The sequence below is a fragment of the Rousettus aegyptiacus genome, unplaced genomic scaffold (genome assembly GCF_014176215.1).
Source record: "Rousettus aegyptiacus isolate mRouAeg1 unplaced genomic scaffold, mRouAeg1.p scaffold_m13_p_6, whole genome shotgun sequence".
NCBI classification, from domain to species: Eukaryota; Metazoa; Chordata; class Mammalia; order Chiroptera; family Pteropodidae; genus Rousettus; species Rousettus aegyptiacus.
The window spans coordinates 72,699,291-72,711,441 of record NW_023416309.1 but is presented as its reverse complement, the minus strand read 5'-3'; the positions used below and the strand labels follow the sequence as shown (position 1 = coordinate 72,711,441).

The 12,151-nt window shown below is 39.6% G+C and overlaps 2 protein-coding genes across 7 annotated transcripts in view; one reads left to right on the top strand and one right to left on the bottom strand.

Annotated features, from left to right (window-relative positions):
* The window catches only part of NDEL1 (nudE neurodevelopment protein 1 like 1), a 95,630-nt gene extending 84,166 nt beyond the window's left edge, over positions 1–11,464 (top strand). Inside the window, exons 9-11 of the mRNA XM_036223078.1 lie at positions 1,924–2,034; positions 6,921–6,957; positions 9,224–11,464. Coding sequence (XP_036078971.1) covers positions 1,924–2,034; positions 6,921–6,957; positions 9,224–9,250 — 175 coding nt within the window. The 3' untranslated portion in view covers positions 9,251–11,464. The remainder of the gene's footprint in view (positions 1–1,923; positions 2,035–6,920; positions 6,958–9,223) is intronic.
* Positions 1–12,151, bottom strand: part of MYH10 (myosin heavy chain 10) — a 129,793-nt gene that overhangs the window by 32,005 nt on the left and 85,637 nt on the right. For all 6 annotated transcript variants that reach the window (XM_016154689.2, XM_016154698.2, XM_036223075.1 and 3 more), the window contains 7 exons: positions 5,729–5,922; positions 5,521–5,642; positions 3,300–3,369; positions 3,053–3,213; positions 2,478–2,586; positions 2,251–2,382; positions 1,176–1,382 (listed from right to left, as the gene is read on the bottom strand). In XM_016154689.2, the coding sequence (XP_016010175.2) occupies positions 1,176–1,382; positions 2,251–2,382; positions 2,478–2,586; positions 3,053–3,213; positions 3,300–3,369; positions 5,521–5,642; positions 5,729–5,922 (995 nt within the window). The remainder of the gene's footprint in view (positions 1–1,175; positions 1,383–2,250; positions 2,383–2,477; positions 2,587–3,052; positions 3,214–3,299; positions 3,370–5,520; positions 5,643–5,728; positions 5,923–12,151) is intronic.

Here is a 12,151-nt window from a genome sequence, read left to right as displayed (position 1 = left end):
AAATTTATAATTTATGTTTTAAATTAGATCTTACTGTATACATTCTTTTGCAACTATCTATCAATATATTATCAATACCCATGAAACTAAACATCTTTATATCTGTATAGCATTGCCATGGTTTAAATAATCCCCTCATGTCAGATGATAATTAGATGGCTTCCATAAATTCATCCTTAGAATAAAGTCCTAGAATTAGAATTGCTGGATTAAAGGTTATATACTTTTTACAGCTTTTGTGATATTCTGTTAACTTATTATGAGATATCTGAAAGCTGTTTATGTTGAAGAATGGAAAATGCTCAGATAATTTACTGTATGCAGTATTTTCCAAGGATAAAATATGGTATCTTTTGTGGTTTTGACAAACATCTCAATTGTCTGTGTTTTGCAAAGATAAGTTATGGGGTAAGACAAAATTAAGGGAGAGACAAGGAAGAAAGTTTGATACTGGATCTGTGACGCAATGGTGGCAGATATAGATGCCCTGACACTCAAGAGCATATGAGATAGGATGGGGGAGGGAAGGAAGGAGAAATAGAGGTGGGTGTGTCCTAGGGTATGGGCAGAATAACTACTGTCCGTATCATTTGTATGATTATTCAACCAGAGATAGTTGTGCTTCATGTGAGTATAGTTTGTATCTCAATAAGAAAGTCACTACCAGGATGAGCTGAGTGTTTTATTCTGATTCCTGACCACCTCTGCGTCAATGCTGAGCATTTCTTATGAACCAAACCACCTGGCAGATGCCTATCTAATGAATGAAGTGAGGATTAGAATTATTAATGACAACACAAAGAACAAATAAGAGCCCCTACAGAAGGCTACAGACCCTGAGAGATTTCTACTTTGAGTCCCTTTGCATACTGTAAGATGCCACATTGGTACATAAAAAAAGATTCCTATTCGAAATAACAAATTATGTTTGAGGAAAATCTATTACATGTGTGCTTTGAATGATGGTTATCTCTAACAAGACAAGTAATAACAAGTGTTGGAGAGGTTGTGGGGAAAAATGAACCCGCATGATGGTTATCTTTTAAGAGTAGGTACTTATAACCTGGACTCCTTTTGCTCTTCAATACACATAAGAATCCAAACCCATAGCTTCTATGAACCTGGAAAACCCAAAATATGATTCTAATAAAAATGATAAAAATGATCATAGATACCTGAATATGTGCCTGCATTTTTTTCTTTTCATTTTGGAGAATTTGGTTTCTTTCTTCTTCTTCTTCAACCCTAGACTCCAAGTCATGTAGAATCTCTTCTAATTCCTGCTTTTTAGCAGCAAGTCTTGCTCTCATCTCTTCTGCTTCGGCAAAGAGCTCAGTCTCTGCTTGTAGTTGTTCTGCAAGGATATTCTTCTCTTCTAAAAGCTGCAATCACAACAAAGTGTCCGGTACCATGATTTGCCCCCAGGGTACACACAAGATACAGTCAACATGATTTTAATGGTCAATGCACCTCACCAAAAAAACTGAGAGTTAAAAATACAAACATCACTGGCAAAACTTTCAAATATGTCTTCAGCTACAGCAAGAAAAAAAAAATTTTTGGTTGTTTCTGTTGTCTCAAGTTATCCTGAGTAATACATATTAGCTTTGTGCTAGTTGAAGAACTCCTGTTCTTCTATTAAGGTAATTTACAAAGGGACAGAGAAACAGGAGAGAGAAAATATTCAAGTGCAATGAATTTCATGGTGACGAGTGATATTCTCGGCCTTTATTAATCTTTTTGACCTTGAACACTATAATTCCATCACTGTTATCTATAAACATTTCTTGACCTTCTACTCTGTCCATGAAGCACAATTGCCTTGGAAATGGATGCTGATTCAAGACCACTGTTGCTGGAGAAGAGGCAGGTGGTGGCCTTGTATGATCTCATCCTTTTACTTTTTTCTATTTCCCTCATAAGCAGTCACAGGAAGGTGATAACACTGGGAGTCTCATTGAAAACAGGTATTAAACACATACCTGATAGCAAACACGCCCAAAGAAAGACAAAGGCAAAAATGCAAGAGGTAAGGTCGATTTTGGTTTATATGAACCCAAATGCATGGCATAATGTACCTGTTGCCTCTATTCTCAAATGTCTATGCTTTGGAAATTAGTGAAAAATACACATTATAAAATAAGAAGGTATGGTAGCTATAGCTATTCATAATTAAATGTGTGTACATTCCTTTCAGTGGGAGCTCTCAATTCAGGGCAGTGTGTGACTTTCCGAGATCAGTGCACATACTTGTTGGTGCTTCCTCTCCATCTCCTCAAGCTCTCCTTCCACTTTTGTCTGCTTCTCCTTCACCTTCAGCAGCTCTTCATCTTTGGCCTGAAGTTCTTCCTCCTGGCGAGTAACTTGCAGGAGTGGCTTCACCTATGACAACATTAGGCAGTTTGTCATCACATCTCCCTCCTATGGGTTCTCACTGGTCAAATGCTGCTCTTTAGGAGGAAGTACACAAAGCCCACCTTCGTGAAGACACGCCACCACTGCCAGTGCCGTAGTTTCAGATACGCGGCACAGTTCCGCTGCAAGACCTTTAAGGCACTTAGTTGCTGCTGCTTCTTAGCAAAGGCCCTGGAGAACAGTAAGAAAAACTTATTACGTAAAGAAACATGTGCCCTAATAGACCACTTCCTAAAGGCAAACATTCTCATTTGGCTAGGATAGGGAGTGGGTACATTGAACATGTCTTCGGGTAAAATGCAAGGGGAAGTGGGACTGCCCGTTCGAGTTTGTGACAACTCACAGGCCTGGCTCAGCCAACCTCAAGTGTTCGTCATGGATACCCTGCACTTTCTCCATAGCTGCTGCCTCAGACAGTGTTCTGCCATCTGCCCGCATTATGCATATGTGTGTGCACTCCTGGATCTGAATAAATCCCCTCCTTTCCTGAGACAATGAAGACAGTCAGTCTGACAGAAGGTTCTTCATGTTCCCTTTGCTGGTGCTCTTTATTCCTCCTTTATTAGCTGCTTTCTCCGTTTTCTTTTGATCTGTTGTAGAAGAAACATTTCTCCCCCTTTTATGATTGTCCACTTACTTTCTGGCTAGGTAACCTCTGCAAACAGCCTGGAAGAAGATAATGATATCGGTAATTTTTAAATCCCTTTCTTCCTCTAAGTGTGCCAAAACTCCAGCTCTGAAAAATATCTTGCTCTGTCCAATTCTGTATAAATTTGGGTCCAATTCTAAAGCCCGTATCTAAAAGGAAAAGAGTTCATTTATTTTTTGCTATAGGAAAGATTATATCAATGGTCCACAAGTCAGAAAAATCAAGAAAAGCTTACCATTCGTTCACAAGCCTGTTTACCATCCATAAAACCTTTAGGGATAGCATTTGGAGTTAGGATCTCATATCTGTAAGAAAAGCAGCCAGAAATTTTTTGTAATATTTGTGGAAATGTTTACTTACTAATTGTGAGTTCTGCTTTCTCTCAGAGGCAATGATATGATAGATAATCATGTCAAATTAAGAGTAAAGAAGTAACCAGATAATAATCAGATTTTCTGAAAATGTTTCTATTTCTTAAAATAAGTAAGAAAATGAAAATGCTAATTTCTCCCAGGTCAAAGACTAGATTTAAGAATTGTGGCAGAGAAGAATAAAAGCATGGTATTTTAAAAAACTTTTTGTTTTTCATTTCCCCTAAAATGTTCACACCCTCAAGATACAAGGAGAATCTGGCTCTTTGCAGGATGAATTGTAAGCATGTACTAGATAACAGAAAAGGCTGTGAGAGCAATGCTCAGAGGCTTCCCTTTAGAACATTAGAAAGTATCAGGGTGACATTTGAAATAGCATTGGTGTACATATGTTCACTGAACTGCACACTTAAGTTCTATGCACTTTGCTCTATGTAGGTTATACCTCAACAAAAATGAACTTTAGCAAACTAAAGGCGGTGGCAATACAAAGGATACCCTGGCTTATCAATTGACTTTGTACTCTGTTTTTTTCCCCCAATTTTGTACTCTAGATGCCAATTATGGTCCTTTGTCTCCTACCCATAAAAAGTAAGAATCTATCAGATTGTTTATCATACAATGGGGCCATAATAAAGATATCCCGCCAAACCAATAAGGACTGAAATAGTTTCTCAACTGGGTTCCATCTGGCCATTCTTTGACCAGCATCCTTATTTATTTTGTGGAACAACAAATACTGTTATACTTGAAAATCAAATTTCCAGGAGAAAAAGAAAAAGCAAACTAAATATTAAAGAAAAATACACAACACATTAAGAAAACAACTCTCCTATCATAGATTTTCATCCATTTCTACTACATTAATTTCTATTGATTGTCTTCCTTTTATTTTTTCTTAATCCTTCTTTCTTAATCCTTTTCTATCCTATCCCCTACTCTGTATTAGTAAAAGGACTATAAATGTACACGAGCGCACACACACACACAATGGAAAAAATACATACATTTACACATAAACACATATATATTCATTGAAAGATGGAAAGAGATATCCCAAAATGTTTTCAAGAGTCACTCCTGAATGATTTTTGCTTACTTTTTACTTCTCTTGTATTTTCAAATTTTCCTAAAAGGAACATACAGTACTCATATACAGTCATGCACTGCTTAATGACAGGGACATATTCTGAGAAAAGTATCATCAAGAGATTTTGTCGTGTGATCATCATAGAATGCACTTAAGCAAACATAGGTGGGCTAGCCTACTACCTGGGCAATATGGTACAGCCTAGTGCTGAGCTGTACAGCATGTCACTGTACAAAATAACAGAAGATTAAATCAAGCACAGAGGGAATAATGTAAAAAAGAGAGACAGTAAATACAAGATGTATGAAGCTACTGCCCGGGAAACTGTTTTATAGCAAACTTTTTTTTATTAGTAGAAAGAGTACATGCTAATGATAAAAAGCATAGTCTAGTAACTATATAATCCAGTAACACAGCCATTTGTTATTATGTTTTATATTCTATACATAATTGTATGTGCTATACTTTTATACAACTGGCAATGCAGTAGGTTCATTTACACCAGCATCACCACAAACACATGAGTAATGAGTTGTGTCATGACCTTAATGATTACGAGGTCACTAGGTGATAGGAATTTTTCAGCTCCATTATAATCTATGGGACCACTGTTGTAATGCAGTCTGTTGTTGACTGAAGCATCATTATGCGATACATGGCTATATTTTAAAAATCAGCTTGAAAATAATTATGTTTAAATCCTAGACGGAACTGTCTGAATGAAGTAACTGTAAGTTCTCAGCTTTACCTGTTTATAGCACAACTGCCTTCAGGGACCTAAGACAGAACAGCGTTTGAGGCACCCCAGCAGTTACCAGCACATTACCTCTACATAAAGTGGGCACTCAATAGTCTTGAGCAATAATAAAGGTACGATGCTTTTTCCTTTCCAATACAAAAACTAAAACTATCCAGGGAACAGGAAAAAATGTCCTCATTATCTCACTGTTTTTAAGCTTTGACACATATAGGAAAAAGGTCAAAGTTAGCAATACCTCTGTCTGAATTCCTGGAAAACTATCCGGTTGGGGAACCCCTGGCGACAGATTCTGATCCCTTCCAGGACACCATTACAGCGAAGCTGATCCAGCACTAGATGAGGATCCAGTTTTCCAGCCTAATCAGGCAGAGATTTAGACTTTAATCTTTATAACTTGGTGCAGATCAATTTTAAATAGCAACATATGCTTTCTTAACACATACCCGTTTCTCGTGATTTGGAATGATGCAGCGAACAAAATTAGGGTTGGTGTTGCGGAGAGTAGCCATCAGCTTGGTGAGAGATTCTTTGTAGAGCTGTCCAACAGTACGAAACATGCCCTTTTTGGTTTTATATGCAGAGCCAAAAGCTGTCTCAGTCATACCAGTAACTTGATCCAGACCCACAATACGATCCACTGGTGAAAATAAAAAGGAAAAGGAAAATAAGCCAAATCTAACTCTTTAGCAGGCAAAGAAAAGACACAGTGATAGTGCAGCAGCACAAGCTTTGTGGAACAAATGATAAGAGATGCCATATAGGTAAGGCAGTCAGCATATTTAGACACCGCACAAGCCGTGGAGCTAACAGCCACACACTTCTATGGCAGGATATTGTAGTGCTTTGACAACTTCATACCACATACCCGCAGAGGCCTCCGCTGCGCTACTTTCAGGAACTCACTGTCTTTGATAACATTTTGCCTGTTACATATACAATTATTCGGTAAATGAGAGATCGTTGGCTGGCATTATTGATACACGAACTGATAACTTGACAAGTCTCAACATAGGAAATGGCTTATAAAAATATACAACAGTACAAAGCAAATCCACTTGATGAATACGCTGAGAGATTAGGGACCGGAGTCATCTCTTAAAAAAGTAAAAAAAAAAAAAAAAAAAAAAGTCATTCAAGTTGCAGGAAGATTAGATTACATCAGTTTAGAGTTCATATTTAGAGTTTTACTCTCTCCTCAAAGTATGAATAACACTTATTCAAGGGCAAGAACACAAACTAGGAAGGAGCCTCCTAAGCTAAGTTTAACGATGGTGGAGCTCCTCGGGTACTCCGCTCTTATTAAAGCAGCTGACATCTGCATGATCTACATAGCCACATCACGCTTCTAATGATGAGATTACAAACAGAAGTCCAGCATAGTGCTCCAGCCACTAGCAAAACATCTGGTGCATAATATGCTCATTTGAAAAAAATCTTTACATGAACAAAGCACATTACTGAAATATTTTAAAAGCAATCAAAATATCGAGGGAACTACCTCTATGAATGCCCCTTTCAATCTTAACAGCCACCTCTATTTCTTTCACTTGTTCCCCAGGACAGAAGGCCTATGGGGGACTTGGCATGGTGTGAAGTGCTTAATGAGCAAAATCTCATTCAAGTCTTGATTTCCAGGGAGGTTTTTACAGAAGAGGAAACCATGATCCAGGAGGTAAGGTAACTGTCTGAGTTATGAGGGTCTTAAATGGAAGTTGGGAGAAGGGGAGATAAAACTGGATTAATTACCTAGCCCATACATACACATTACAATACTATTTCTCCTACTGTAAAGCCACCGGACTCAAGAGTTTAGGTCAGATACTCCCTCTGCTTGTGCTCTGGAGTCTGTCTACTATCTACCTCAGAGACCACCTTCCTTTCCTGTGCCTTCACTTCAACCTGTCCTTCTTCATTTGCTCCAGCAGAAAATAGCACCAAACCCCAACCCTGCATGCACCACGAAACAATGAACTTCCCTTAAACCTTACGTCCATCCGCTTTTCTTTCTGTCTCTTTAGAGCCCAGCTTCTTTCTTGAGTAGTTTGCACACTTGCCACTGATTTCCAACTGAGCAGCTAACTGGCTTCTAGCCCGCCCTCCTCTACCTGCCTGATACTACTCAGGCAATGACAGGTCAATTGCTAACAGCAGATACTGTCCAATGATTATTTTACTTGACCCTGGCACATTTACCTGCTGGCCATCACGGCATTCTAAAAATTCTCTCCACTCTGGCTTCGTTTATGAACCCCACTGTCTCCGGGACCTTCATTTACCTCTCTAGCTACTCTAGTCTCCTTGATGATTTCTCTTCTGCTTTTCCTATACATTGGAGCACTCACTAGAGGTCTAAACTCAACTCACTGAAATCCTTTCTAGAATAATGCACGATAGACATACAGGCACACATTATTTGACTTTCTGCGTTTCTCAAGCCTTAGTCTCATCCTGGGTGACATCATTTGTGACCTTAACTAGCTATACTTGACTATCCAGCACCAGTCACCAAATACCTATATTCTCTTCTCCACACAGAAGTCACAAAGGTATCTCTGCTGTTCGTAAATTCTCGGTAAGTGTCTATCACGTCTCCTTTCACTCAATATTGTATCCCTTGCACCGAGCATGTCTGGCATATAACAGGCTTGATACATATATGTTAGTGAATAAAAGAAATAAACATTAAAAATATTTACAATTATAAGGAGTGAGAAATACTTAAAAGAAAAGAACATGATGCTATAAGAGAGACGGCTGGTTAGAGATCTCTCTGGAGAAACTACATTTAAATGCCCAAAGGGAAAGAATGAACCCGTAGATGGAAGATGGTTCCAGTGGGAATGGCATGTGTGAAAGATCCAGGGGCAGGAAGAAGTGAAAGAAACTAAGTGCCAATGAAAAGCTATGAACAGGGACACATACTGGCTGCTATATATAGAAAAGACTGGGGGTGGTTTTGGGGAGACCAGATGGGTGACCACTGTAGCAGTCCCGGCTCTGAGAGAGAGAATAGTAGCTTGAACTAGTGGGATTATGGACATGGGCAAAGAAGAAAAATTTAAAACATATTTTGGTGGGAGAATTGATTTGCTTTGATGATTAACTTGATATGGAAAATAAGGCAGAGAGACGTGTCAAGAGTAACTCCTAGGATTTTGGATTGAGCAATTGAGTGGTTTGTGGTATCATTAGGAAGATGGAGAAGTGGGTTTTGTGAGTAGGAAGATAGGTCTTAAATTCTATGTAAGTCTGTGGTGCCTGTGAGGCATTGAGGTGGAGATGAAATGTCAAGTGGACTACTGAACATTCCAGTTTGCTGCTAAGAGAGGTCTGAATTAGAAAGGTAAATTTGGGGGTTGTTGACTTTACAGTGTTTACAGTTATGGGATGGGATGAGCAACTTAATGGGTAAATAAAGAGGTGAGGGCCTAGGACCAAGCCCCAGGGAGCTGGGGGGAGGAGGAAGCGCTACATAAGGAAGATGAGAAGTGGCCAGAAGTAGGAGGGACAGAAGGTCAACATCCTGAACTGGAGCATATTGCCTACCTCCGCACTCCATCCTGTTCTTCCTCCCGTATTTCCTGTGTAGATGCGACTACCGCCTCTCAAGCCAGAAATCACGAGTCCGACTTGATTACTCTCTCACATCCGTCAGGCTGTGACCGGTCAAGACAAACTTCCGAATGTCTTCGATCCATCCCCCTGCTCCACTGCCCTCTTTTGGGCTCTGTCTAACTTCTCACCTGAGCTGTGTAATAATCTCCTAACTGGTTTCTTCCTCCAGCCTCACTCTCCCATTTTGTCCCCTCCCCCTGCTTTCACACCTTTCTCTCTATTTATGCCTTTGGTCCCAGTGTAATGGTTAACAGGTCTTCTAAAAGACAAAACTAAACAAGTTATTTATTCCTATATTTAAAATTCTTCCATTTCTCGTATAGACTGTAGGGTCTGGTCCAAATATCTGAGCCCAGAAGTCCACCACAGTGATGAAGAACTCAACCCAGAGAGTCAGACACAGCCGCCACTCGCAAGCTGTGTGACCTGGAATCAAGTTACCGAACTTCTCTAAGTCTCAGTCTTCTGCAAAATGGAGCCAATGTGACCTAACTCCAGAATCATGAGGTGCCTGGAAAACTTTCAAGTGCTCAACGAAGGCAGCTCCCTTGCCATTTCCCACACATGCCTAAGCTCCAACTGTGCAAACCAGCTGCATTTTCTCAAAGATACAAGGCCCTCAAGTCTTCATCGTTTTCTCTCTGCCAGGAATCCTGACCCCCTCCTTCTAGCCATCAAGACAAACACTAAATGGCTTTAAAATCTCCATTCTTTCTCTAACTACACCTCTTCTTAGGCTCCAGTTTCCACCTGGCCTCCAGACGAAATAGGCCACTCCCTCTTCAGGCTTCAATCACAGCCAGATCCCTGGGACAGCTTCACTCTACTCCTTGTGTCTCCTCGATGGACCGAGCTTCCCTGGGGACGTGTATCCAGCACCTAACACACGCAGGGCCCCGAGGGATGTTCCCTGGTGTCTCTCCACCCCCCTAACCAGCAGCTCAGATGATTTCTTCTGCTTTCTCCTACCACTTAATGTTGGCCTCATGGTAGCTATTTAATAAATATCCGCTGAATGAACACAAAATGATCCCCAAGAACAAGAGGGGAGGCGTGCTGGTTTGCAGGCCTCTGGCCTGCAAGGGCAGCTCTTCCACACAACACAACGGTGGTCTGACAACGCAGTCTCGAGCAGGAGCTGCTTTGTACAATAGCAAGGGTGATCCAAAGCTAAATATTCAGCACACTTGGACTTGCAGTTCATTTTTTATTTTAATTAAAAAATTTAAGCTCAGGGTTAGCTTTGACCAATGAGCAAAAATTATCTTCTGGGTAAAAGAGAGACACTTTGGGAACTTCATTAAATAATTTGGACCACAATAATAATATAAAAGTCAAGAGCTATAAAAACCTCTATTTTACAAAAGTATTTTCTTGTTGAAAATAGTTAAGAGTAGGAATCAGAGAAAGGCTGAAAATGCAAAGCTGAGATTCTAGCAACTCCTTGAAATGAGTGGCACTGCTCCTTCTAAGACTTAATACCACTCCTAAAACCACCAAGTGTCTTATAAACCCAGGGTTCCATGGCAAAGAATGGCTTTGTTTATCCTCCTGCTACAAACACTTCCATCTGAGGTGCCAGGGGAGCCCGGTTAGGATTGCTGGAGGGCACTGTAACACATTATTTGGTTGCCCAGTAGCCTAAAAGGAATTCAAAGTATTTTACACAATTTATCAATCTATAAAAACTTATTTAGACAGTGAGAAATTAGATGAGCTCCACAGACCTGTAATCTGCAAGGGCATATTTGTAGTTTAAGGGAAAAAAAAAGCAATTTGTAACCATTTATCTCATAAAATGGTCATCTACAGATTTGTTTGTTTTTTAATAAGGAATGATATCATCTAGTTCCAGAATGCTTAACCTGTCTTTCTAGGTGACAATCTCAGGAAACAAGAGGTATTGAGATTTTTATGTTCTTCAAATCGGCACAAGGGCCAAAATACTAGTGCTACTAAGTTTAATTTATTTACACTAGCTTTTCAGAAACTCACTGCAGTTAATACAGAAACAAAAAAGGGAGGAGAAGCTTATTTTAATGTTAATTTTAATAGCCAGATGGTGATGAACAAGGACTACATCAAATACTCTTACAAAAGGCCTCTGGTACCTGACACTAGCCTAGGCATCTACGTAGTATGTTCTTAATACTCATTTCAACACATTAAGACAATTCTACTCTAATGTACACTAAAATATTACTTACAGTTAAAAACAGATTCAGAAACAGATATTTAACTCCTACGATTTTCCAGTAACAATCTTAACATCAAGTAGTATATCTCCATAAAACCCCTATTACACAGTAATAACAAATTAACGGTGGTTACGTAACCGGGTAGTAGAACCAATCTGTTAATTGTTCTAGAGTATTTGAAAATTTTTTAGAAAAATTCCAGGATGTCTCAAGGTTGACAGGAGGCATGTGATTTACAAGCAATTTTCCTCCCAAGCACTAGTGTAAGCTGAATTTGAATTTGTCTCCTTTACCTCCTTCATCTGTACTTCCTATTCCCTGCAAAAGCCAAAGCTGTTTGGACAAACATGAGTCCCATTCATCCTACAGAGTTTCTGTCACATTTCTGCTCTTGCTCTCTCCCCCTGGCAGGTCGCGTGCGTTTCTTTAACTCAGGGTGGCACTGGGCAGCGCTGCATGACTGCCAATCAGCTTGGTGCTGGGGTACTAGAAACAAATGTGGACTCGCATGAAATAATATTGATGAAAATAAACAGTAATCGATTTTCTCTGTTTATCATAACTGCAACTGCAGCAGCAACAGGGGTGCAACGCCAGACATGTGTTTAGGCACTTCCCGTGTGCCAGGTGCAGGCTCACACTGCCTCGTTTGATACTCGCAAGAACGCTGAAAACTAAGTATCAGTGACCACTTGACCTCAGGAACTCAGTAGCCAAAAGCTGCATCTCCCGGAGCTCCCAACTCCTACTAAGACTCGAAATAAAATATAAAGGAGTAGAATATACTGTAATAACAAAAATCCTTCATCTAATGAAAATGATGACAATTGAACTAATAAGCACATTAATCATGTCAGGCCTAAACCACAGACCCTAAAATGGCACTAAAAATAGAGATTTATGACCAATTGAAATAATCTATAAGTAGATTAAATGATTATCATTTTATCTGTCATGCTGCTTGATTCTAAATGGAACTTCCTTTAATGACTTACTGAGACACACACACACAAAACTGGTTCAAAGTTTTAGAAGTCAGAACATCATAATTTC